Source organism: Saccopteryx leptura, chromosome 5 (genome assembly GCF_036850995.1).
Source record: "Saccopteryx leptura isolate mSacLep1 chromosome 5, mSacLep1_pri_phased_curated, whole genome shotgun sequence".
Taxonomy (NCBI): domain Eukaryota; kingdom Metazoa; phylum Chordata; class Mammalia; order Chiroptera; family Emballonuridae; genus Saccopteryx; species Saccopteryx leptura.
Window position 1 is genome coordinate 55,585,378 of NC_089507.1, and position 26,405 is coordinate 55,611,782.

The window sequence follows — 26,405 nt, forward strand, 5'->3', positions numbered from 1 at the left end:
TCCTTGCTTTGGTGCAAAACTCCAGATTAAAAAATAAATAAATAAACTATTTACTTTTGTTCTTGGTCACACTTCATTGCTTCCAGTTTTCATGCCTTTGTTTATTTCGTCCTCTTTTTCTGGAATAGGTCCTTTCCCTATAACTTAGGGAGCACTCTCCTCTGAAAACTTTTTGCTGATAGCTCCTACCCTTCTGAGAAAGGGCATCAGATTCCCCATGCCCCCCTTCTGAGTGCCCATAAAGCTCTGCACGTTGCTGAGGATCATGGACCTCCAGACAACTCCACGTTTTTCTGTCCTGCTCATATGGAATGTGAATTTGGTAGTGGTAAAGTAAGTCTTTCCCATATTTGTAGCTTATAAATGGTTATAAATGTTGAAGGAATAAATGGATAGATAGATTTAAAATAGAATAAATAGAGCAGTTTGTGTTGGAAAGTTATTTCTAGCAGAAGTGTGAAAGATAGATGGTGTTAAGGAGAAATCTTTCACTGGCAAGAGATAGACATCTAATTTAAATGGTATGAAAGAAAGAAAAAGAGAAAGAGAAAGAAGGAGAGAGAGAGAGAAAGAAAGAAAGAAAGAAAGAAAGAAAGAAAGAAAGAAAGAAAGAAAGAAAGAAAGAAAGAAAGAAAGAAAGAAAGAAAGGAGGGAAGGAGGGAGGGAGGGAGGGAGGGAAGGAAGGAAGAAGGAAAGAAGGAAGGAAGGAAGGAAGGAAGGAAGGAAGGAAGGAAGGAAGGAAGGAAGGAAGGGAGGGAGGGAGGGAGGAAAAAATAAATCTGGTGGTCTCTACCAAAAAGCCCATGAATAAAACATAGATGCCCATTTCTGTCTTTGCATGTGCTTGCCTCTGGGCGAGTGTCATTCTCAGCCAGGGTCTTCAGCAAAGACTGTCTAATCTGTAGACCTCATTTTCACCAGTTTAGCACAAACCAGGAAGACTTATGAATCTCTTTTTCATTGTTCCAACAAAAACTCTAGGGACTGTTCCTTATTTGACCACTTGCCCATCTCTGAATCAATCAACAAGGCTGCGGGGTGGGCTTCTACAGGAAGGAACCAAGAAATGGGTCATGCTCCCTGAACTCTATGGACTGTACACAGGCAATTCTAGGTGTGTTATCAAAGAAAGAGAAAAAAGCCCTGGCCGGTTGGCTCAGTGGTAGAGCGTCGGCCTGGCGTGCAGAAGTCCCAGGTTCGATTCCCGGCCAGGGCACACAGGAGAAGCGCACATCTGCTTCTCCACCCCTCCCCCTCTCTCCTTCCTCTCTGTCTCTCTCTTCCCTTCCCGCAGCCGAGGCTCCATTGGAGCAAAGATAGCCTGGGCGCTGAGGATGGCTCTGTGGCCTCTGCCTCAGGCGCTAGAGTGGCTCTGGTTGCAACAGAGCGACACCCCGGAGGGGCAGAGCATCGCCCCCTGGTGGGCAGAGCTTCGCCCCTGGTGGGCGTGCTGGGTGGATCCCGGTCGGGCGCATGCGGGAGTCTGTCTGTCTCTCCCCATTTCCAGCTTCAGAAAAATAGAAAAAAAAAAAAAAGAAAAAAGAAAGAGAAAAAGGATCCAGTTATGCAATCTCCAGGGAGACTGAATAGAATGGCGGATGCTGTTCCTGGTACACACTCATGCCCTTGGCTTGAATAGATAGATGGGTAGATAGATCCAAGAGCTTAATGTCATGTTCAGAAATCTATAGCCTTCTCCCCACAGAGCCAGAATTATTTGATAATTTTAGGGAAACAGAGATGGTAGTTGTGTAGGAATAAATTCTGAAGGCAAGCTAGTGGTAGAAAGGAACTCCCCTGCCCATTCTTGCCTGCCAAGTCAGCAGGCTCATTCTCAGGATGCAACGGTGTCTTAGCCTAAATGCCCTCAACAAAGTTGACAGCCTGTCATGCAGGCAGATTTATTTGGGGAAATATCCCTAGTGTACAGGACTAGAAAACTGGGAAGAGTAAAATAAGATAAGCGGGTGTGGGCAACTTGGGTTTAAACTTACTGGGGACTCTCTGAAAAATCAGGTAGAATATCTGCCTAAAACATGAAAGAAGAATAATTATTTATTGATTGCCTCCTGTTCTTTGTTGGGCAAGAGATTTTCCATGGTAGTGACAGAGAAACTTTGGGGCAGAAAGATACCTGGTACAGCTGCAGTGAGAAGACGTAAGTTTACATCTGCACACAGTTGGTGGAGGCAGTAAGAGTAGGAGTAAAACAGTGGGCCTAGAAGCTGTGATCATCCTGGATTGTACTAAATAACAATTCTGAAAGATACATAATGATTACAGGGCAAAAGGAATTTAAGCCCCAAAGTTTCCATTTTAAAGATTTTTTCATTTCTTTAAGAGTCATTGCACCTTGGCCAGTTTGCTCAGTGGTAGAGTGTCTGGCGTGTAGATGTCCTGGGTTCAATTCCCAGTCAGGGCACATAGGAGAAGCACCCATCTGCTTCTCCACCCCTGCCCCTCTTGCTTCTCTCTCTCTCTCTCTCTCTCTCTCTCACTTCCCTTCCTGCAGCCATGGCTTGGTTGGAGTGAGTTGGCCCCAGTGCTGAGGATGGCTCCATGCCCTCCACTTCAGGGCTAAGAAGAGCTTGATTGCTGAACAACAGAGCAATGACTCAGATGGGCAGAGCATCGCCCCCTAGTGGACTTGCTGGGTAGATCATGGTCAAGGTGCAAGCAGGAATCTGTCTCTGCCTCCCCTCCTCTCACTGAAAAAAAAAGAAAAAAAAAAGAGTTATTATATGGGTTCAAAGACTTTGCATAAAAACTTGGGTATCAACTCTCATAAAAGTCATTGTCTTGGAGAAAAACTCAAACAAGAGAATAAGCACTAGACTACCCATACCTGTACTTATAAGTATTTGTACATTTTGGTTGGTGGAGATCTCATGTATTAAAATGTCATGTGAAGAGGAAAATAACAACAACTGAAAAGAAAATTTTCCTTTATATTTCACTTCTAAAAACAAATGATGTTTATTAAGTCATTCCCAGGGATCAAGGCGATACAATCTGCAAACGTTGGCTATTCTGGACAGACTTAATTTGTTTCATCTTTTTGGCAGCTCCTGTAGATAAATTGGAATTCTAATTTTTCTGTCTGCTCCACATTTGCGTCAGTTGCATGTTGGGTCTGGAGATCATTACAACAAACACTTTCTGTTTTTCTTCAGTTACAAGAAAGAGATGAGAGATTTAGACATAATGATTAATGCTGAAGACAACTAGTTAAGTCTATGAAACATGATGAAGTGTCCAAACTGGGAAAGCAGATATGGATTGTCATATATGAGTAAATGTGAACTGAACAAGTTAATTTTTTTTCTAAGGAAGCTAGCAGAAAAAGTATGCATGGCCTTTAATTTTATTTTGGTGACATTTTAGATTGATTGAGAAAGCAAAACATTTTTAAAAACAAACTTTTTATTTTGAAATACGAGGAAAAGCATGAGTGTTCAACTGAATTTAATTTGATGGTACTCTAAATTGATTGAGAAAGAGAAACTTTTTAAAAAAACAAACTCTTTATTTTGAAATAATTTTCTATTCAAACAGGTTGCAAAGATAGGACAGTTTCAGTGTACGCTTCACCAAGTTGCCCGTTGTGAACATTTTATATTACCATGATACATTTGCCAAAGCTAAGAAACCATTACTATTAACAAAACTCCAGACTTTGTTTGGAGTTCACCAGTTTTTCCACTTGCTGTGCTCTTTCTGGTTCAGGATGGAATCCACATTGCAGTTAGTTGTTATGTCTTCGTACTTTCCTCTGAACTGTGACAATATCTAGCCTTTCTTATTTTCATGACCCAACAGTTTGAAGAACAGTAGTCAGATATTTTAATATTCCTCAACTTAGTTTTGAAGAATGTTGTTCTCACAGTTATATATACTTGGCTTTTAAACTTTTGGAAAAAATACCAAAGAAGTGATGAACCCTTCTCATCATCATATTATATACCAGGGGTACATGACATCAATCTGACATCACACCGATGATATTAATCTTAATCATTTAGTTAAGGGGATAGATGTTTTTTGCCAGATTTCTCCATGGCAGAATAACTATCTTGGTAGAATAACTATCAGAATTGTACACTTCAAGAAACTCTAACAAACTATATCAGTGCCACAGGAGAGAGTTGTGTTGTTAGTGAAACGTATCAATGAAGATGTAAGACCATCTTGCTATGTTTGCATTCTAGAAAAAGCAAGCAGGAATCATTCAGCCAAGGAAATAACATAAAGATTTTTAAAAATCATTATTTTCTAGAAGTTCTTACCCATATATGACAGAACATTGTCATTATGGCATAATAATTAAAAGTTATTCTCCTGTGACCTTAGAGAAGTAAATTAATCTCTCTGCACTTCAGTTCTTTATCTGTAACCTTAAAGTCCAATAAAGATAACAATAATATCTATTTCACATGGAGGTTTGGAAGGCTGAATGAATCAATATTTATTAAACTGTTAGAAGAGCACCTGGAATTTAGCACGAAATAAATGCGCTGTGCCTTGAGGTGGGCGCAGAAGTTAAGTAACTTGCCCGTGGTCTGTAGCAATAAAGGACGTAGCCTGTTTTATATTTTTGCAGTCTTGTAAGCTCTTAGAACTTGTCAACTATTATTTGTTGAAGAAAAAAGCAAATTTCAAATGACCTTTTAAAGTTTATTCCATAAACAAAAGTTAATAGAGATGAGAGAAAAAAATAATCTCTTTATGCCTTTTTGATTTTTATGAACTTTATAGAGTCTATATTAAATTTAGAATTAAAAAACAAAACAATACATCTTTCAGGTTTTAAAGAATAACTTTGGTATTTCTGGGCCAGTTTTCCATTAAATTCTAGTAAGTGATTGATAACAAGAGGTGTGACCACATAAACTCTCGATTACTCATGAACTAGTCACATATTTTATAAGCTTTAGTTTATTTCTCATTTCCCACCACTTAACACAAACTTTAATGACCCTTTAACTTCCCTGGTTTTTCTCTCAGGTGGTTCTGATAAACACTAGAGTATTTTAAAAGGTAGTCACTCATTTTGTAAATCATTTCCAATAAATGAGATAAAAAGTCTTTAATTCAAGCTCCCTTTTCACAGATGAAATGACTGAAAGTAAGAAAATATGAATCAATGAGACAGCTCAACAGAAAAAAAAATCCAAGTAAGTGCATTTTCTAGTAGAGTTCAGAGTCCTTCTTCTAGAAAGCCTGACACAGAAAATTTTAAATGTGAAAAGAAAAATTGAGGAGTGAATCTTTTTTCATTATAGGATTTACACAGGTTGAGTTTCTCTTTAGGCAATGTTGGAAAGAGCTATTTCCATTTTAATTATTTAACAAACATTTATAAAGCCCTTAATCTACACTGGCTCTCACAAGTGATTTATTTCTCATAACTACATTGGGGTAGGCAAAGGAATCTTTAATGTAAAAGGTGATAGGTAGAAACTTGATGCAGGTGGCTTCATTGCAAGCCCGGGGGCTGGCTATGAGGTGCAGACACTTATCCACTGAGCTAGGCTACCTGGACACTCATCCCTGGGCCAGTGGTGTTGGGCAAATGAGTTTGTAAAATTTGTATTTTTTTAGTGTAAAGCCAGCAGCCGGGGCCACCATCACAGCAGCCTGGCCCATGCAGGTTCGCATTGGATTTGGACAGTCGGTAAAGAAACAACGGAGCCAAAAACTGGTGGGCCATAGTCTTTAATCCTACCTTGCACCCGGCGGGCAAGTAAAAACACACACTGGGCTCCAAAACCCACTCACATTCAGTGCTTACAAAGCTACTGACTTATCCGAGTTTCCTAGAATCAAAGGTTTCTAGCTCACCAGACTCTAGCTCTGTTCCCCATCTCTTTCCTTCTCTCTGCACAAACTGCACAAACTGGCCTCTCACTCAACACTCCGCCATTTTGGCTGCTTCTCCTGGCCACATGGCCTCTTTCTGCTCTCCTCTCTGCTCTCTCCTCTAATGATAATCTCAGGAACCAAGAGCAAGCTCCCATTCTGCCCCTATTTTATAGTGTAGAAATCCAAACCTTTAATCCAATATACAAAATGGGGAAGTCTCTAATACAAAGTCACTTATCTGGGGCATGGTGGGATTGTACCATCCCACATCAAAAAAGGGTGGGAAAGGCTTAGTCCTAAAACCAAGCCCCAGGCTACAAGGATTCTGCCTGCCCACAGCCAGCCCCCAACACACATTAATATCACCTGGGCAACGGCCTCCACGTGGGCAGCATCATCTTTAACAAAGTGAGCATAATACATTTTATCTGCCCAACATTGAATTTGCTCACTTGCAGTTTTAAAAAATGGCACTGGGCAGCGCTAGGTATGTGATCCGTGAAATTGCAAATTACCTTCCTGCTTGGGAAGGGCCATGGTCTTGCTAATGTTTGCTGGAGGAGAGGTTTTCACACCAGAAAGTTCTGAAAAGAGGAAGGGGAGAATGAGAAGAGGCAGAGGGAGAGAGAAGTCATGTCTTGCAAGGAGAGTGGAAAGAATGCAGAGTGTTGAAGAAGAAGAAAGTTCTGAGGAGAGAGAAGGTGTGCAGGTGGAGAACCAGAGGTGAGGGACTTTTGCAAGCTCCACTGAGACTGGTGAGGCCTTTGATTCTAGCAGAAACTGGAGAAGATGCTCCTGGTTGTGGAACCGGAGAATGTATCAGTGGCTTTGGGAGCCCTGTGTGTTTGCTCGTTGGCCGGTGCGAGATTTTAGTAATAAAGGAATGGCTCACCATTTTTTGGCTCCACTGTTTCTTTACCTCTGCCCGAATCCAGTGGGAACGGGCATGTGAATGGCTGCAATGGCAGCCCCTGGCCTTACAAGTGGCCATTTTCTTCTCCTCCCCCACTTCCCAACCTAGAGAATTACAGCTAAACCCTCTACACCTAATGTTGAATCAAACAATGTTTTACTATTTTGAAAAATAAAAAAAGTAAACCCATCAAGTTAAAAGATTAAAATTCTTGGTCAGAAAATAGAGACTTGTCAATGCTTGTTCCTAGAGAAGGGAGGACCAGCACTGCAGGTCCTATAGGAGATGAAACGGGGTTTTATGTGTGATGCAGGATTTCATATTTCATGCCCTTACAACCAGAACAAGGGGGCAGCAGTTCCCTCCTCTCCACTATTTTATCCAAGAACAGACCAAAACAGGTGAACCCGTGAGTCTGCCCTGCAGGACCCTTCAGTTCCAGAGTGACCTCCAGTCCTCAGTTTAAATCTGAACCTCTCAAATAGAAAAGGAGACCCCCCTCTCCCAGGAATTTTGGAAGTTCTACCATTACAGAGGGAATAAGGAAGTTTATTAGGATGCAAAAGAGGTCATAGGGATCATATTACACCCCTCAATTTTCATTGAAATTAACACTAGACTCAACTTTTCATACAGATTTCTCTTATCACCAAATGAAAAATAAATAAAGATGTTCTATGTGTGATTTGAGAATATATAATAAAGGAACGGGTAAAAATATTCCTCTCTGGATCCGAGATAACGGCGACACTTTTAACAGAGAGTATTCATTTCAGACACATATATGCAAAATCGAAATCTAGAGCGACATGGAATGCATATAAATATAATATATATGGATAGCTAAGCAAAATTTATTCCCTAGACCCTCTGGATTCCCTCAGGTCAGTTAACTGATAAGACAACTTTTTCCCTCTAAAGATGTGCCACCATTTGATTGGAGGGTCTCATGCCTCCACCCCCAACCCCTCACCGCATGCGCACAGGTGGCCCACAGCCACCCATCACAGGCGGTAGTTCCTGCGTGGTGGTCACCGTCAGCCGCTTGGGGGATTTGGGCGGAAAGAGAGCACGCCACTGTCCGCCGCGTCACGCCAGAGGCCGGGCGGGGCGGCTCCCATGGGTCCCCCACTCCAGGGACGGGGCCGCAAATTCCTTCTCACCCCAGGAACGATCCGCAATTCCGGGAATTTCCCGGCCCGAAGGCTTAGAGCTTTCCGCCCCGACCATGGATAAAAAGGCTGCGTGCGTCTCGGGGAGCCACAGAGCCCGCTCCGCCAGCACTCCCGCCAGCTCCCGCGCTCCAGGCACCGCCACCCAGACCCTCCGAGCTGAGCCCCATGGCCCGCGTCGCCACCGCCGCCGCCCCCCGAGCCCCCCGGCTCCTCCCGGCAGTGCTGCTGCTCCTGCTCCTGGTCGCCGCCTGCCGGCACGCAGCAGGTGAGACTCGGGGCCCTGGGAGCCCGAGGGCGGGACAGGGGACGACGGGCTGGAGCCCTCTGGGGACAGTCCCGCTAACCGAGTCTGTTGTCCCCGCAGGGGCGCCCGTGGCCTCCGAACTGCGCTGCCAGTGCTTGCAGACCGCCCAGGGAATTAACGTCAAGAACATCCATAGTGTGAAGGTGACACAGCCGGGACCCCACTGCGCCCAAACCGAAGTCATGTAAGTGCCACCACGCGCTGCTGCTATCACAGTCCTTGTCACCTCCACCGTCCAGAAGCCCGCACCCTGCCTCTAGCCCGCCCTCCTGTCTCACGTTGATTCTCCCTTCTCTCTGCAGAGCCACTCTCAAGAATGGACAGAAAGTCTGTCTCAACCCCGCAGCCCCCATGGTTAAGAAAATGATCAGTAAGCTACTGAACAAGTGAGTGATGGGACTAGAATCATTGGTGACAGATGCTGCCATCTGCCTCCTGAAATTTGTATCAGGCAACCCAGAGTTTAGCTGAAGAAGTGAAAATCATTATTTCACAATTAAATTTGCCATTAAAGTCTTAACCTGCTTTGGTCCAGAAGGCTATTTCCAGTGCTCTCCATCCCTGTTCAGATTACTGTGGGAGAAACTGCCCTCATTAAATTCTCCTTGGCGCTGCCCAATTATGCTAAAAAGCGTACCACCTGTTAAAAAAAAAACACAGGTGCTTTTTGCCCCCCAGTTCTTTCTGGTCTTTACACCTGAACAGCAGAACCCCCATTTCTCTGCAACATTGGTCCTAAAGCTTAGTTAGTGGTGAAGAGCAGGGAGGGACTTTGCAGTGACCCTGTACTGAATACAAATCTGGGTTTGACCACCTATTAGCCATATAGCTCAAGGACAATTCTTCAGCTTCTCTAGACTCAGTAAAACAGGGAAAACAGTAGTGGCTACTATCTGGGGTTACTCTGAGGCTTAAGTGAGGCCTGATGTGACAGATGATCCGATATTACTCCTCTTGACACTCACCTACCCAAGAGGTCCTAGCTATTTGCAGCCAGTAATTTGGTAAGGACTACAGACACCCCCACCCCCTACCCCCTGCACCACCTTCACCCCTGGCATTCCTAGATAACATCCAAGAACCTAGAGGTCTCAGCCACACACTCTCTAGAAGCTGCCACTTCGTGCCAGACTGGGGAAACTAGGTTCAGAAAACTTTGGAATCTAGAGGACAGGACAGAAGAGTGCTGTGTGGTTGGCTTTCCTGAGTGGTTTACTAAGGATGACCTTTTTCTCATTAGAGGGGTAGCTCCAACTGACCCGGGGAAGCAAGTCGCTGATTGATGGCTATATCTGAAGCAGGCTCTGCTCTACAAAAATCAAAGAAGAGGAATCAGTAACTTCCAAAGCCACCTGGATTGGGCTTAATATGTTTGAGCATCTGTCAAGAGAGTTCTTCTATTTATTTATTTATTTAATGGTTGGCTTTCAAATATTCTATGTTAATATTTTACATGTAAAGTCATTAAGGATGTGATTGACTCTACTTGCACACTGTACTATTATTTTCATTGTGTATTTTATGTGTAACTCATTAGTACAATGCTCATTCTTATTTAATTTGAAAGTAAAATGTTTGCAAATATTCTCTAGTCAGTAAAGTAATATTTCCAAGGAGTCCTCAGTGATGCCAGCTACTGTGACAGAGGCTGGGGCATCCAAGCAATAGTGAGGTCATTGTCAGGGCATGAAAATGTATGTGTACATCTATTTTGTAACTATTCAAAGGAATGTCAGTTGTTACTTACTAGAATAATTTCACAGAATGTGAAACATTTCTAATGTTGAATATCCCTTGGACATTTTATGTCTTTCTTGTAAGGCATAATGCCTTGTATAATGTTAATTATGCAATGTTTGTGTCTTAAAACAAGGATTTAAGTACTTATTGATGTTTTTGCAAATAAACCTATAAAAATAAAATATTTCAAAATAAACAGTGTTCATTTCACTTTATGGGAAAAAACAGCTATCTTTACTGGATGATATGATGAGTTACATCAATGTTTCTCAACATTTTCTTTCTCCTTGCCATTCAATTGGCTACACATATAAGTCAAACTATAAATTATGCTTAAAATCATCTGGCATCTGACCAGGCGGTGGCGCAGTGGATAGAGCATCTGTAAAGCCAGTTGCCACGGGCAGCATCACAGCTGCCTGGCCCGTGCAGGTTCGCAATTGATTCAGACAGAAGATAATGAAACAATGAAGCCAAGAACTGGTGGGCCATTAGCTTTAATCCTAGCTTGCACTGGGCGGGCAAGAAATACACACAGTGGGAAAACACTTCCCTTTCCATTCAGGACTCCCAAAGCTGCTGATTTATCCGAGTTTCCTAGAATCAAAGGTTTCTACCTCACCAGCCTTATTCACCTCTGTTCCCCATCTCCTTCTCTCTGCACAAACTGCACAAACTGGCTTCTCCTTCAGCACTCTCCCATCTTGGCTGCTTCTCCTCTCCTCCATGTGGACTTTCTCTGCTCTCCTTCAGCATGGGCTCCTCTGCACCATTTTATATTGTAGAAATCAAAACCTTTAATCCAATGTACAAATAAGAAAGTCTCTGATACAAAGTCACTTATCTGAGGCCTAATAGGATTACTCATGAGAGTGTACCTCCCCACATCATGAACAGTCAAGGGTGTGGGGAAAAGCTTAGTTTTAAAAAGGTCTTAGTATTAAAAGGGTGGGAAAGGCTTAGTCTTAAAACTAAGCCGTAGGCTGTAACGACCCTGCCTGCTGACAGCCTGTCTCCCACACCCAAAGCAAAGTATATGCAAGCAAACATGTATATCATATTTACAAACTTATTTGACCAACAGCGTCAGACTGGGATGTGGAGGACCCAGGTTCGAGACCCCGAGGTCGCCAGCTTGAGCACGGGCTCGAGCAAAGCTCACCAGCGTGAGCCCAAGGTCGCTAGCTCGAACAAGAGGTCACTCGGTCTGCTATAGCCCCCAGTCAAGGCACATATGAGAAATCAATCAATGAACAACTAAGGAACCACAACGAAGAATTGATGTTTCTCATCTTTCTCCCTTCCTGTCTGTCTGTCACTATCTGTCCCTCTCTCTGACTCTCTCTTTCTCTGCCACAAAGAAAACAAAATCATCTGGCATTAACTGTCACTCCCCTTGGCTCTCACCTACACAAGAATGTGCTTTTTCAACTATGGGTTGTCTGTAAAGCCAGCAGCCAGGGCCGGAGCCACTATCAAATCTGCCTTCCGGCCCATGCAGGTTCGCATTGGATTCGGACAGTCGGTAAAGAAACAGCGGAGCCAAAAACTGATGGGCCATAGTCTTTAATTCTAGCTTGCACCCGGCGGGCAAGTAAAAATACACACTGGACTCCAAAACCCACTCACATTCAGTGCTCACAAAGTTACTGACTTATCCGAGTTTCCTAGAATCAAAGGTTTCTAGCTCACCAGCCTTATTCTCCTCAGTTCCCCATCTCCTTCCTTATCCCAGATACAAACACTACACAAACTGGCATCTCACTCAGCACTCCGCCATCTTGGCTGCTTCTCCTGGCCACATGGCCTCTTTCTGCTCTCTGCTCTGCTCCCTCTGTTCTTTCATGCTAATCATCCCAGGAACCAAGAGAGCAAGCTCTTGTTCTGCCCCCACTTTATATTGTAGCTTCACAACCTCTAATCCAATATACAAAATAGGGAAGTCTCTAATACAAAGTCACTTCTCTGAGGCATGATTGGATTGTACCACCCCACATCAAAAAGGGTAGGAAAGGCTTAATCCCAAAACCAAACCCCAGGCTACAAGGATTCTACCTGCCCACAGAGACACACATTAATATCACCTGGGCGACAGCCTCCTCGTGGGCAGCGCCGTCTTTAACAAAGTGAGCATAATATATTTTATCTGCCCAACAGTTGTCCCCTACCCCACTCAGTGCAAGTGTCTCTAATATGCAGGGGTGAGCAAACATCGGTTTACAATTATTTGTATGGAAAATACATTAGTAAATAAATAATAATGCAAAAAATAAATTGTTTCTCATACTCATAACTGTAAACCTTTTGCCTACCACTATATCACTGTTTTTATGTGTGTGTGTGTTTTTTAATAAGGAGCTTTTGCTACTCAAGATTATTTCCTTAAAAACATTTACATTTTTATGGTTCTCTTAACAAGAACTCCTATTTCACTGTCTTTGCTGAATGGCTTTTCAAACACTCATTGACAATTTAATGAAGCTAGCAGTGAAATGGTGGTCAGTATTATTTTCTTCAAAACAAGTAATTTGCATCATCTGTAGAAGCAGAAAAAGTGAATGGCTGAGTGTTTCACCCAGATAAAGATCTAACTCAGGGGTCCCCAAACTACGGCCCCCTGAGGCCATTTATCCAGCCCCGCAGCACTTCCGGAAGGGGCACCTCTTTCATTGGTGGTCAGTGAGAGGAGCATAGTTCCCATTGAAATACTGGTCAGTTTGTTGATTTAAATTTACTTGTTCTTTATTTTAAATATTGTATTTGTTCCCATTTTGTTTTTTTACTTTAAAATAAGATATGTGCAGTGTGCATAGGGATTTGTTCATAGTTTTTTTTATAGTCCGGCCCTTCAACGGTCTGAGGGACTGTGAACTGGCCCCCTGTGTAAAAAGTTTGGGGACCCCTGATCTAACTGATAGTTGGGTTCCATTGTTAACCTTCATTTATAAGGAACTACCAGTGAGTTTAATGTTTTTCTCAACACTTTATACCAATTTATCAAATAAAATGGTTTTAAGATTTGAGTGCATTAGTTCCCACTTTTCCTAGTACAATTTTTCTAGAACCCTATAAATTGTTTAGTTGGAGAAAGTACTCTGGAATTTGGTATTCAGTATTGCCCCAGGATGATAACACTCTAGGTTTCCTAGATAAACAAAATTGGTATGTCAAAAGAGGAGAGATCGCTATAATCTAAAAGGAACTACCTTCCAAACCTTAAAAGCAGGAGTGTTTGTGGATATGCAGGATAACATTGTCTCTGGTTTAGGACTTATTCAGGAAATCCTGAGCCCTAGGTAAAAGACTTTAGCAAAGACAAGAAGCAGGACTAGCAGCCTGCATATTTGAGATCAAGTTCTATCTTGCCTCAATTTACTGGGTAAATAAAGCCTCTAAGTAGCAAGAAGCAACCTCTGTGAGTTTTGGGGGTTTTTTGCACCTAAAAGGCTTAAAAATAATGATCTCTTCATAACTCCACTGTTGTTAGTTAGTTATAAATGAGATGAAAAGGAAAAAAATTGTGAATTGTACAGAAGTAACTAAAGGCAAACCATCCTAGAAGCTCCATAAATGCCATTCATTCTCTAGTCAAAGAACATAAAAAAATATTTTCTAGTCGGACCCCAATGACTGAATAAAGACCTTACACCCAAGACCAGTTCTTGCACTCAGAAGTTGTCTTGATTCTTCTGGGCTGTCCACTATGGAACATAGAACACAAAAAGGAGAAAGGAGCTGTTTCTGTTTATATGGTGGTTAAAGACATAGGTTTCAAAGAATCAAATAAACTTTGGAGTAAATTTCAGCTCTACTATTTGTTGACTGTGTGATCTTGGAAAGTTTCTTGACTTCATCTAACTTCATTTCCCCTTTACAAAATGAAGATAATCACAGAGTATGCTTTCTGAAGTTGTTGTGGGGATGGCTTCAGAAATCTGCCATTGGTCCTCAGGCCAACTCCATGGGCATCTTCTCAGTGTCAGTCCTGGATTGAATGGATATATAGTGCAGTTTTTAAACCAAATTGCCTTGAGACATGACAAGTACAAAGCAGTCTTTTATCAAGAGAATCATGGCAGGAAATGAGACACAAGGGTACGTGAGATTGTGGTTACAGGGTAAAGGAAGTAAAAAAGAATACTACATGAAACATCACAACTTCGATCATCATGATCAGGAAGAGCAATGGCAACAATGACTGAGGTCTCCTGAAAGGTGTTAACAAAGGAACTTGAGCTGGAAAGAAGGAAACATGACTGATCCTATTTTGCCCTTGTCAGTCTTTCTTTGTGAGTTCTACTGAAATGTCCTCTCAGGACTTCCAGAAGTATCTAGAGAGACACTGGGGGATGGCAGAGGTGGCAGACCTACAGTAGCATAATAGGGGCAATCCAGAGTAGCAGATGATACTGTTACTCTTTTTTCTGACTACCCACACAAATAACAATGGAAAGGGCTAGATCTATTTTCACCGTTGATGCCCCACTCTATATCCCTTCTGCATACCAATTAGTTCCACAGCTGCAATGGGCAACATCCATTCCTGCCAACAGCTTCTCAACTCAATCTCCTCTATCCTTCTGACTCTTCATTTGAGTGTTGGGAGGAGAAAATGGCAGGGAGTTTGCTCTGCCCACAGGCAGAATGAACTGTGATTTTATGCCCTCAGAGGCAACCATCACTGAGGGGTAGGAGTAAGTGGATGAATATTGTATTTTCCAGTCCCCTATGGCTGGACAGTTTTAGAAGTTGCACTATATATCTATTTTTGTATCAATATCTATATCTATATAATATCTATATCTATAACTATATCTATATCTATATTTATATCTATATCTATCTGTAGCATCCTTAGCTATATTTATATCTATACTTGCCACTTCTCTTATCATTATGTTTATATCTCTTTTAAACCCTTGAACATATTTATAATGGCTGTGTTAAAATTCTTGTCTACCAATTCTATCATTCTGTCTTTTCTGAATCTATTTCTATTGACTGATTCCCCCCCCCCCCCCCTCTGGTTATGGCTCACATTTTTTTACATCTTGGCATGTGCGGGAATTTTTTAATCTTGTGTTGATGAATGTTAAGATTTTGTTTTCTTCCTTTAGAGTCTTAATTTCTTTTCTGATGAGCAATTAAGTTGCTAGAGCATCAACTTGGTGTTTCTGAGGCTGTTTTTAAGCTTTGTTACAGTGGTACAGAGAGAGTTCTTTTCCCTCTGGCTGTACTACTAAGTTATGGCCCTTCTAAGACTTAGACTTCACTGAATGCCCTGATTGTTCACAAGTTCTCTCTACTCTAACAAGTCAGACTTCACATATCTCCCTATCCCATGTGAGGTATGAGAATTGCTCAGTTTCACCTTATACCTTTGTGATGGTGCTCAATTGTGAGCATAGGTGAGCTCAATTGCACATAATACATGTCTGGTGGTTGGTGCTAGCTCTTGGCTGGGTCTCATATCTCTCTCAGATGAGCTCAGTTATCTTCTCATGGTGACAACAGCATTTCGCATTTCAAGAGGGCAGAAGCAGAAGCTCCTAGGTTATTTGCATTTTTTACCTATTGGTAAAGTTAGCGATAAGGTCAGCATTATGATCAAGGGGTTTGGGAAACAGATTCCACACCTTGAAGTAAGCAGCTGCTAAAAATTTGTGGTTAATCTTTTACAATTACTTAATCTTTCTGGGGTATTCAATTTTTTTTTTTTTTTTTCTTTTTCCGAAGCTGGAAACGGGGAGAGACAGTCAGACAGACTCCCGCATGCGCCCGACGGGGATCCACCCGGCACGCCCACCAGGGGCAACGCTCTGCCCACCAGGGGGCGATGCTCTGCCCCTCCGGGGCGTCACTCTGCCGCGACCAGAGCCACTCTAGTGCCTGGGGCAGAGGCCAAGGAGCCATCCCCAGTGCCCGGGCCATCTTTGCTCCAATGGAGCCTTGGCTGCGGGAGGGGAAGAGAGAGACAAGAGAGGAAGGAGGGGGGTGGAGAAGCAAATGGGCGCTTCTCCTATGTGCCCTGGCCGGGAATTGAACCTGGGTTCCCTGCACGCCAGGCCGACGCTCTACTGCTGAGCCAATCGGCCAGGGCCCGTATTCAATTTTTTTATCTATAAAATATAAATATGAATTGTAAAGTTTCCAGATAATATAAAAAGTGTTCATAGAGGTGTTTTAACATAAAACAGAACTCAATGAATGATCATTACTATTATTACATTGCATTGTATCTGTTAGTGTACATATATATTTTGAAAAATGAAACACAAGATTACAATTAAAAATAAGAAAATTTTAGTGACACATGTTTGTATAGATCTTAGACTTGTGTGAAAATTCAACTAATAAAATAGATTGTCTATGAAACCTTAGTAGTTGACAATCTGAGCATTTTAAACAATCTAGATCCAATTTTAAATTGATTCTGCCTTAGATCTAGCATAGATTTTAGTAGGTCTAAAATTAGACACCTAGATTCAATAAAGATAATCTCTGGATCTTTTATCACTGTCTGTTTAACAAACTTTTTAACAGCCATCATGATGCCTACAGCCTATATATAAAGTTTTTAAAAGTGGAATTATTTTGCATCTTTTAACATTTGATTATCATACCTGTGTACTTCTTTATTATTATTATATATCTACACATGTTGATAACACAGCATTTTTTTACTTCTACTTGGTACAGAAGGAAAATGAGACTTTAAGAAATTATGGTTATGTCTAAATGATGTTTCTAACTGACTTGCAGCTTTTGAGTTTGTATAAAGGCCAAGATCTGATCAGTCAATTGAATTTTGTCAAGTTATTAAAATTTATCTCATTTGGAGATAGCAATAACTTTTCCTCCTTCCGTGACATACCAGGTCCCTTGTCTTAGTCCTGTTCAATCTGCTGTAACAAAATACCATAGACTGGGTGGCTTATAAACAGCAGAAATTTATTTCTACTAGTTCTGGAGGCTCAAAGTTTGAGATCAGGGTCCCAGCATCTCAGACTAATCCTTGTGTCATCACATGACAGAAAGGTCTAGAGCAGGGGTAGGGAAACTTTTTGGCTGAGAGAGCCATGAACGCCACATATTTTAAAATGTAATTTCATGATAGCCATACAACGACCTGTGTACATTACGCATTATCCAATAAAAATTTGGTGCTGTCCCAGAGGACAGCTGTGATTGGCTCCAGCCACCCACAACCATGAACATGAGCGGTAGGAAATGAATGGATTGTAATACATGAGAATGTTTTATATTTTTAATGTTATTATTTTTTTTTATTAAAGATTTGTCTGCAAGTCAGATGCAGCCATCAAAAGAGCCACATCTGGCTCGCGATCCATAGGTTCCTAACCCCTGGTCTAGAGAGTCTCTTTTATAAGGGCACTAATCCTATTTATGTGGGATCCACCCTCCTGACCTAATAACCTCCCAAAGGCCCCTCTCTTACCAACACCATTTTGGAGTTAAGATTCCTAAAGGAGAATTTTGGGGGAGACATAAACATTCAGACTATAACAACTCTTCACAAAGCCATGCCTCCGTGAATATCTCTCTCTCTCACGAATGTTTGTCAGCCTTTTGTTATGATGAGCTTCTTTTTATCTTCAACTACTCCAATGTTACCTTCCCTGTGGATTCTTCCCTCTTCCCTCCTCTGGCCAAGTGTTCTCTCCTCTGCTTCATGGTGCCTTAGGTACATATCTAGCATAACAGAGATCACTTTTTAGTTTAATTGGTTTACATGTCTGTTTCTCCGAACAGGCTGTGAACTTCTCAAGAGCAGAAACTCAATTTTTATTCTATAGATACCTAGAGTCCAGCAAAGGTCCTGGAAGGTATTAGATGCTCAGTGAGAACTGGCAAAATTATCTTATGATTTAGGTTAAGCTTACCTTTGGACTATATCAGCCCTTTTACAATCACTGATTCTTCAGATAAATGTTGTTTTGGGGTTAAAATATGTCCCCCTCCAAAGTCACCAGTTAAAGTCCTAACCCCCAGTACCTTATTTGGAGATGGGATATTTACAGAAGTAATCAAAGGAAAGTGAGGGCATTTGGGTGGGCCCTAATCCAACATGATTGGTGTTTTTACAAAAAGGAGAAATTTGGAGGCAGACATATACACAGGGAGAACACCATGTGGAGATGAAGATGACCATTTACCAGCCAAGGAACGATGCTTAGAATAGTTCTGTTACCCACACCCTTAAGAAAGAATCAACCTTGATTTTGTACTTCTACTCTCCTGGATTCTGAAACAAAACTTTCTCATTTTAAGCCACCTAGTCTGTGGCACTTGCTATGGCACCTTGGGAAATTAATACAAATACTTTAGCATTTGATTTGTTAATGCCAAAAATTAATGTGGTCAGTATGGTATAATTCAGGTCACTTATAACTCTTAAAGAAAAAAATTAAAGCTCATAGTTTCCTGTTAGATAATTCAGTGTCAAGTTAATTGAAACTGCTTCCTTCAAACCAAAAGTAAACTGTAGTTTGCTATTCTTAGGAGGACAAGGGTTATTGTAGTCTGAACTTCAGTTTCTTTGTAGGTTATCTGTACTCTAAGTATAGTTAAAGCTTAGCAGATTCTAGCATTACCTTGAGTTGCATTGTGCAAATAGGCATAAAAAGCCAAAAGCAAATACTTGTTGAGGAAAAGAATCTTAATTTCCTACTTTGTACAAATATAACCTTTCAAAAAATATATAGACATTCTTGTGATTCCATTCTGTAGGTCACCATTAACTACTGCTGGAACTGACCCCTTCACAATTACATATTTTCACCACATTCAGGAAGCAATAGTTTCATTTTTCTATTCAACGAATTCACTTCATTCTTCTCCAAGCCCCAATTTAAACAAAACTTGAAAAACAAACCCAGTTTTCATTTTGGCTTCTAAGTGTCAAACATGACCCTTTATAAACTGCTCTTTTCACTCTTCAATGGGGAGAGAGAATGCAGGAACAACAAAAAACTCTCAGGGCTACTGACAGCACATAAAAGAGGGCTGTCGTGTGGATTCCGCCATTCAGACCAGGATCAAGGTGTAGCACAGACATGGCAGCTGAGAGCTCGTGGACAGTTCTACTTCTGGCTGTCCTTGTCCTGGACATCTTTGGTAAGCCAACCAGGCCTTTTGTCCTTTTCTTCTAGGTACTGAAAAGTTTAGAGAAGATTTTTAAGTCTAACGAGATTGTATTTGACATTGGGCAAAATGTAGAAATTGTGAAATCAATACCTAAACAAAACATATATTTAGTTTGCAGAGTGTCAAAAATTTCTTAAATTAATTTTGAAAAATATATTTAACTTTCTAGAAATATTTGATGGTAATGGTCTGTGTTTTTCTTACTAGAGATTACAGTAGGAACATTACTGCAAATAGGGTTAGACTATTTTAATAATGGTAGGTAGCTAGAAATCGTCACCTTTAACTGATAGAATTCACACAAAACCTTGATGTTTATGTCTCTTCATTAAGAAAATCAATTCAACTTTACCATTAAATAAGTTTTCTTATTGACTATACATACTTATACTTAAAGAATTATTGAACTAGTATTATCAGTTTCTCAAATGTAGTAGATGCTCAATAAATGTTTGTTGGTCATCATGATATCAGATGATTAGGTTTGTGTGATTGTCTCCTAAATATTTCTATCAGTACTTATTTTGTGTGTTGAGTGTCCTGTTGCAGTGATTTCACATTTCAAATAAAGAATTAAGCATCATAGCTGTCTTTGTTCTTAATCAGGGTTTTGTTATTTTTTTCCTCACATAGCTGATCCCTGTGAGAGTCAAGAGTTGCGATGTCAGTGTATTCAGACATATTCTGACTTTATTCCTCCAAAATTCATTACTAATGTTCAGTTGATACCTGAAGGCACCCGTTGCAGCAGAGAAGAAATTATGTAAGTAGTGAAGATATGGGGGAGGATGGAAACTTCTATTATTGGACTTTTCCTTTCCCTTTAACTTTCCCCTAGTTGTATTAAGATAAAATTGATATACATTACAACAGGGGTCCCCAAACTTTTTACACAGGGGGCCAGTTTACTGTCCCTCAGACCATTGGAGGGCCAAACTATAAAAAAAACTATGAACAAATCCCTATGCACACTGCACATATCTTATTTTAAAGTAAAAAAACAAAACAGGAACAAATATGATATTTAAAATAAAAAACAAGTAAATTTAAATCAAGAAACTGACCAGTATTTCAATGGGAACTATGGGCCTGCTTTTGGCTAATGAGATGGTCAATGTGCTCCTTTCATTGACCACCAATGAAAGAGGTGCCCCTTCTGGAAGTGCAGCGGGGGCCGGATAAATGGCCTCAGGGGGCCGCATGTGGCCCACGGGCCGTAGTTTGGGGACCCCTGCATTACAAGTTTAGGATGTACAGAATAATGGTTTGAACTAATATATTGTGAAATAACTATCATAAGTCTAGTTAGTTCCCAAAAACTTATATAGATACAGGAAACTACATATAGATACATATAGATGCAATAAAAAGAAAAAGAAAGGAAAATGTATTTTTTTCTTGTCATAAAAATTCTTAAGATCTACTCTCTTAACTATATATATATGTGTGTGTGTCATATATATATATATATATATATATATATATATATATATATGACATCTTCTTTATGTATTCATCCATCAATGAACACTTAGGTTGTTTTCATACCTTAGCTCTTATAAATAATTTGCTATGAATATGGTAAAGAAGATATCCTTTTGAGGATATCTTAATTAATTTTTGTTTTCTTTGGCTATGTTCCCAGAAATGTAATTGATAGATTATGTAGTTTTATTTTTGATATTTTTCATACTATTTTTCTCAGTGGACCAGTTTACAATCCCACCAGAAGAGCACAAGAGCACAGTGTTCCCTTTTTTCCACATCTTCGCCAGCATTTATCTTGTCTTTCTGAAGATAGCCATCCTAGCAGGTGTGAAAGGATAGCTCACGGTGGTTTTGATTGGCATTTCCCTAACGACAAATTATATTAAGCACCTTTTCATTTCTGTTGACCATGCATGTATTTTCTTTGGGGAAAAAAAATGTCTATTAGAGTCTTTTGTAGTATTGTACTTTTCAATTGGCATTGCTTACAAACATACTAAATTAAGAGTATAGGCAGCTGCATCTGAGCATTTTCCCTGCACAGTATGGAAAGGTAATTGTCCAGAGTCTATGTTCTCATTTCTAAAAACATCATGTACCCTCTCCAAAAATAAAAGGCTCTCAAATAGGAACATGATTAGGGTATGAATTCTTCTGAGTGAACTTTGAAGTCAATGAACATGCATAACAAACAAAGATACATGGTCCTCCTCTGTAACGATACGGGGGTACAGGCCTACAAATAACGACCCTAGAGGCTGTGGGAAACACTTCTGCATTTTATTGAAGCTTTATAAAAATTGTAAACTTTATCATGCATGCTATTTTAGTTGGGTTACATTGCTTAGTAACACATCACCACTACTGAGTGACTTAAAATAAATCTGTTTATTATTTCATCATTCTGTAAGTCAGCAGTCCAGATGTCTGGACTGTTAGCTAACACCTTTATCGTGTCACATAATTATTATTTTGTTTGTTTGTTTTGGTTTTTTGAGGTGATAATTCTTTGGGTTTTATAAGGGGCTAAAGTGAAGGTGTCAGCTGGGTTGAAGTCCCATCTGATGAAGAATTCTTCTCCTCTGGGGAAGAATCCACTTTCAAGATTATTTATGTTGTTGGTTGAATTCTTTGCAGTTGTAAGACTAAGTATTCATATTCTTGGCTCAGGGTTGCTCTCAGCTTCTAGAAGCTTCTTTCCAATCTGTCTCTTGAATTTATCTCATGCTTTAAATCTTTCTCACTTCCTCTTCTGCTACTCACAGAGACAACTCCCTGCTTTCTCTCTCTCTCTCTCTCTCTTTCTCTCTCTCTCTCTCTTTTCAAAAAGTGAGGACAGAGAGAGAGATTTAGGAAGAGAGAGCAATGAAAAGCATCAACTTGTAGTTGTGGCACTTTAGTTGCTCATTAATTGCTTCTCATATGAGCTTTGACTAGGCAATTCAAGCAGAGCCAGTAACCCCTTGCTCAAGCTTACCAAAGACCTATAAACTGACAAAAATAGCATAGATATAATTATGAAGTGTATAGTAAGTGGTTAATAATTTTCCAGAGTTTAGCACTGTACCTTTTACATCCTAAGACCAATAGATGTTTGCTGATTAATTAATACCTAAAAATTCTCTAAGAAAAGATGTTGGTCTTTATTAGTTGATTAAAAATAATTTAGTTGTACATACTGATGTGACTAAAAGTCATGTTCTACATGTTCTAATAATATGATTAATATATTTTGAGAAAATTATGTGTTCAGTTCAAGCATATGCATCAACTGTTGCAGAAATTCTAATGAATAAATTTAAAGCATTATTAAGGACAATTATAATTTAACCAAAACACTCTTTCATTTTCAGAGCCACACTGAAAGATGGGAAATTAATTTGTTTGGATCCTGAGGCTGACTGGGTGATGGCTATTACCAAAAAGATTAAAGACAGGTACAATTAATGACAGAGATTCTCACATTCATATTTGTGCCTTCTGTTTTCTTTTAATTAAGTATTTATTTAAAAATAAAAAATTACAAATATTTAAATAAGTCTACAAGAGAATCCAATAGTCCCCAGACCAGCAAAATTAACATTACCTGACAATTTGTTAGAGATTCAAATTCTTGGCTTCACCTCCAAACTATTGAACCAGAAACTGAGGGTGGACCCAACAGTCTATTTTAGCTAGCTCTGTAGGTGATTCTGATGCATGCTTAAGTTTAAGAACTACTGGTCAAGACCTTCTATTTAACATGGTATCAAAATCAATGTGTTACAAATGCCCTCCTTGAAATATGAAAGTGATTTAAAATTATTAAAAGCTATTTTATGCAGACCAGCTAGGAAGGCAACAGACTCATTTGATGAAAGAAATTTTAAGAAAAAAATATTCCCCCCCTTCGAAAAAATGTATTTCTGGCAACAGTCCAGAAATGAAACTCCATGTTCAATTTGTCGATTGGTGCATGGAGCAGGTATAGTGAGGGCAAGTAAGTGATAACTGGAGTGAGTTTGAATTAACATATGAAAAAAGTACTTTTTAAGACTTTTAAAACATAGCAATAGTAAGAAGAAAGAAGTAATGATAAATAAGTCATAATGAAGTCATAAAGAAGTCATAATGAAGAGAAACGACATTTTGTGGCTTTTATAAAATAGAAAAATAAAAAGGAAAACAAATGAAGGTTATGTGAAACTTACAGTTCACCTGAGGGTCACCTTGGCAGTTGAGTGACTGAATGTGGGGGGAAGACCTTGGGGGTTTTAATCCTATAGCTACGGTTTAGTGTTCCAGATCCACCAGCTTTGAGTTATATCATTCTGGATAATTTACTTAACATTGAGGCTTTGAATGCTTTCAATTGTTCTTACTTTGATCTGTCATGAGAGAAGTAGAGATAATGCAAGTAAAGTATTTAATTGTGGCTATTGTTAGTTTGCTGCTTACCAATACAAAGACTTTATTATTATTTTTTTTACAAGGGACTATGCATGAGTCATCCTGTGTCTCTGTGTAGTTACATATCACTCTGCTTATATTGTAGTGCCCCTAACTGATGGCCACACAGGAACATCACACCCTATGGATATCAAGAGCCCTGGGTTTCATCATGAGCTTGGACAATCTTCAGAATTTTCTTTGAAAGTAACAGCAATTAATGCTCATTTAGAAGTATAATGAACCGCTTTCTCTATTTATCCTGCAGACCTAAAGATTGTTTTTTAATCTGGTGACTGGTTGTGTTTGAGGGGAATAATGGAGGGAAAGGTGATGAAATTTCTATTATGCAGGAAGGATAGCTCTTAAAACCCACATAATAGGTAAGAGGTTTCTCTGTTAGGCTCAATATATCTTAACAGATTTCACCTCCTCCATGATCTCCCCTATCAACCTTTGTTCCATTTAACTTCCTTCCTGGTGTGGCATTTGATCACTGGTTTTCTCTCTACCCCATCCTTCAATGTCCTTAATAACATCAGTATATATATTTTTTAATTAACTTATCAACACTCTGGTCTGAATGCTCAATCTTTTGAGTTCCAAAGGTCTTAACCTCCACCCCATTTTAGTCACTCACAACCTTGGATCTTAATATAAAGTAAGAATTATTTATCTACAGTGTTTAAAACTAAAATACTCCTTTTAGAAGAATTTTTCATTCATTGTAAAATCTGAAATAAAAATGCATTAAGAATTAAGAAATGGCATGTCATACATTTGTATAATAAAATTATCTTAAATTTTAAGAATGCATTGTTAAATTAAGCAAAACTAATAGATAACATCAGCCAAAAGTAGAAATGATTCATCCTAGGAAGTTGTAAAGTTATCACATGAGGAGAGGAGGGGGGTAATTTATGCCCATCGAGACCCAGGGAAGATCACAGGGATGCTGCCTCAGAAAGAAGAGATGGGAAACGGAGCTAAAGCAATGTTCTCATAATTGAACTTCTCAGAATTTCTGTGCATGTAACACCATATTGAGTGTTACCAATATTAACACATATTGGTGTTTAATAAACACCACTTTTTTTTTCACTGTTTCTGAAGGAAAAAAATGTGTTAATAGATGAATGATAGTCTCATGAATCAATGACTGGGCTTGTTGCTTCAGAGAGCGTCTTAGTCATGGTACTATGACAGACCACCATGGACTGGGTGGCTTAAACAGCTAACACTTCTTTTCTTACAGTCTGGAGCCTGGAGACCCAAGGTCAGGGTGCCACCATGGTCAGGTTGCTGGTGAAGGCCTTATTTCTGGTTTACAGATGGCCATCCTCTTGCTGTCTTCTTGTGGTAGAAAAAGAGAGAGCTAGCTTCCGGTGTCTTCAGGGCACTAGAAATGCTCTTGACCTAAAGCCCCACCTTCAAATACCATCACATTGAGATTTGGGTTTCAACATGAACTTTGGGGAGACACAAACATTCCGTATGGAGTAGAAAGAGATTCAGTCTATTGGCACTAGAGTTCTTTGGAATTTTCTAATCATCTGTTGTATATTTGCCTCTCTCTGTTGGCTTGAGGTTTCTTTCTTTCTCTCTGGTCTCTATGGCAAGTCATCTACAAAAAGTAGCTTGCTTTCCCTAGGATTCAATTTTCCACTTTTAGGATAGAAGACCTTATTGGCTGTAATACTTCAGGTATCCACACAGGTCCAATCAACCGTAGCCAAGGGAACATAGTTCCATGGTGCTAACGAGGCCATCAGGGACCCACCACTGTAGAATGCATAAACAGCTTCCAGAGAAGTGACAGTTTTTCTGAGTCGGGCAGGTACCGCCAAAGGACTCAACCACTGCACATGTGCATCAGTAAGTGTGAAAGGGCAAACTGAGCCAAGGGGACTGAAAGAGAAAACACACTTCCTCAGGAGAAACTATTGCTCTTTGGATAGGTGAGAAGCACAAACAGCCACAGGCAAGAAAAGATTGTGGCGCTAGGATTCTGAGTAAGTGTCCGAACTTCTCTATCCTGGGTTGTAAGTGTGAACACACGGCAAAACAGAACGAAACAGAGCATTTCTATCCCTCACAGGATTGTTCAAAGCAGTTAACAGAGTTCAAGTTGCTTTGAAAGCTAGCATAAAATATCATGAAGTGTTACCATTTTATTATTAAAATTATTAAGTTACTTCTCAATTGGCTCTTAATAAAGCCAGTTTTTTGTTTTTTTTTTCCGAAGCTGGAAATGGGGAGAGACAGACAGACTCCCTCATGCGCCCGACCGGGATCCACCTGGCACGCCCACCAGGGGCGACGCTCTGCCCACCAGGGGGCGATGCTCTGCCCCTCCGGGGCGTCACTTTACCTTGACCAGAGCCACTCTAGCGCCTGGGGCAGAGGCCAAGGAGCCATCCCCAGTGCCCGGGCCATCTTTGCTCCAATGGAGCCTTGGCTGCGGGAGGGGAAGAGAGAGATAGAGAGGAAGGAGAGGGGGAGGGTTGGAGAAGCAGATGGGCGCTTCTCCTGTGTGCCCTGGCCGGGAATCGAACCCGGGACTTCTGCACACCAGGCCGACGCTCTACCACTGAGCCAACCGGCCAGGGCCAATAAAGCCAGTTTTACAGTACTTGTTCACATTGTTTTATCCACAAATATATAGACCAAGCCACAGAAGCAGGTGGCAAGTTTCATTGCTATGGATCATGGCAAGAGAAATAATTATGTTATTAAGCTGTACACTAACAATTAGCTCTGAATTGAGCTGAATAAAAGACCTATCTTAGAACCATGAGTAGAAGATTCAGAGTATTTTAGAATATAA

At 40.3% G+C, this 26,405-nt stretch overlaps 2 protein-coding genes and 1 long non-coding RNA gene across 3 annotated transcripts in view; 2 read left to right on the plus strand and 1 right to left on the minus strand.

Annotated features, from left to right (window-relative positions):
• Nucleotides 1-1,554: 1,554 nt before the first annotated feature.
• LOC136405383 (uncharacterized) overlaps nt 1,555-26,405 on the minus strand; it is a 71,090-nt gene continuing 46,239 nt past the window's right edge. The window contains exon 3 of the long non-coding RNA XR_010751508.1: nt 1,555-2,708. This is a non-coding gene — a long non-coding RNA (uncharacterized lncRNA). The remainder of the gene's footprint in view (nt 2,709-26,405) is intronic.
• Nucleotides 8,083-10,157, plus strand: LOC136405382 (growth-regulated protein homolog gamma-like). The gene is made up of 4 exons (XM_066384740.1): nt 8,083-8,215; nt 8,315-8,438; nt 8,557-8,640; nt 9,495-10,157. The coding sequence occupies exons 1-4, from the start codon at nt 8,116-8,118 to the stop codon at nt 9,535-9,537; spliced, it is 351 nt and encodes a 116-aa protein (XP_066240837.1). The 5' UTR covers nt 8,083-8,115; the 3' UTR covers nt 9,538-10,157.
• On the plus strand, nt 19,047-23,770 carry LOC136405824 (C-X-C motif chemokine 15-like). The gene is made up of 4 exons (XM_066385362.1): nt 19,047-19,132; nt 19,796-19,925; nt 22,504-22,587; nt 23,685-23,770. The coding sequence occupies exons 1-4, from the start codon at nt 19,072-19,074 to the stop codon at nt 23,695-23,697; spliced, it is 288 nt and encodes a 95-aa protein (XP_066241459.1). The 5' UTR covers nt 19,047-19,071; the 3' UTR covers nt 23,698-23,770.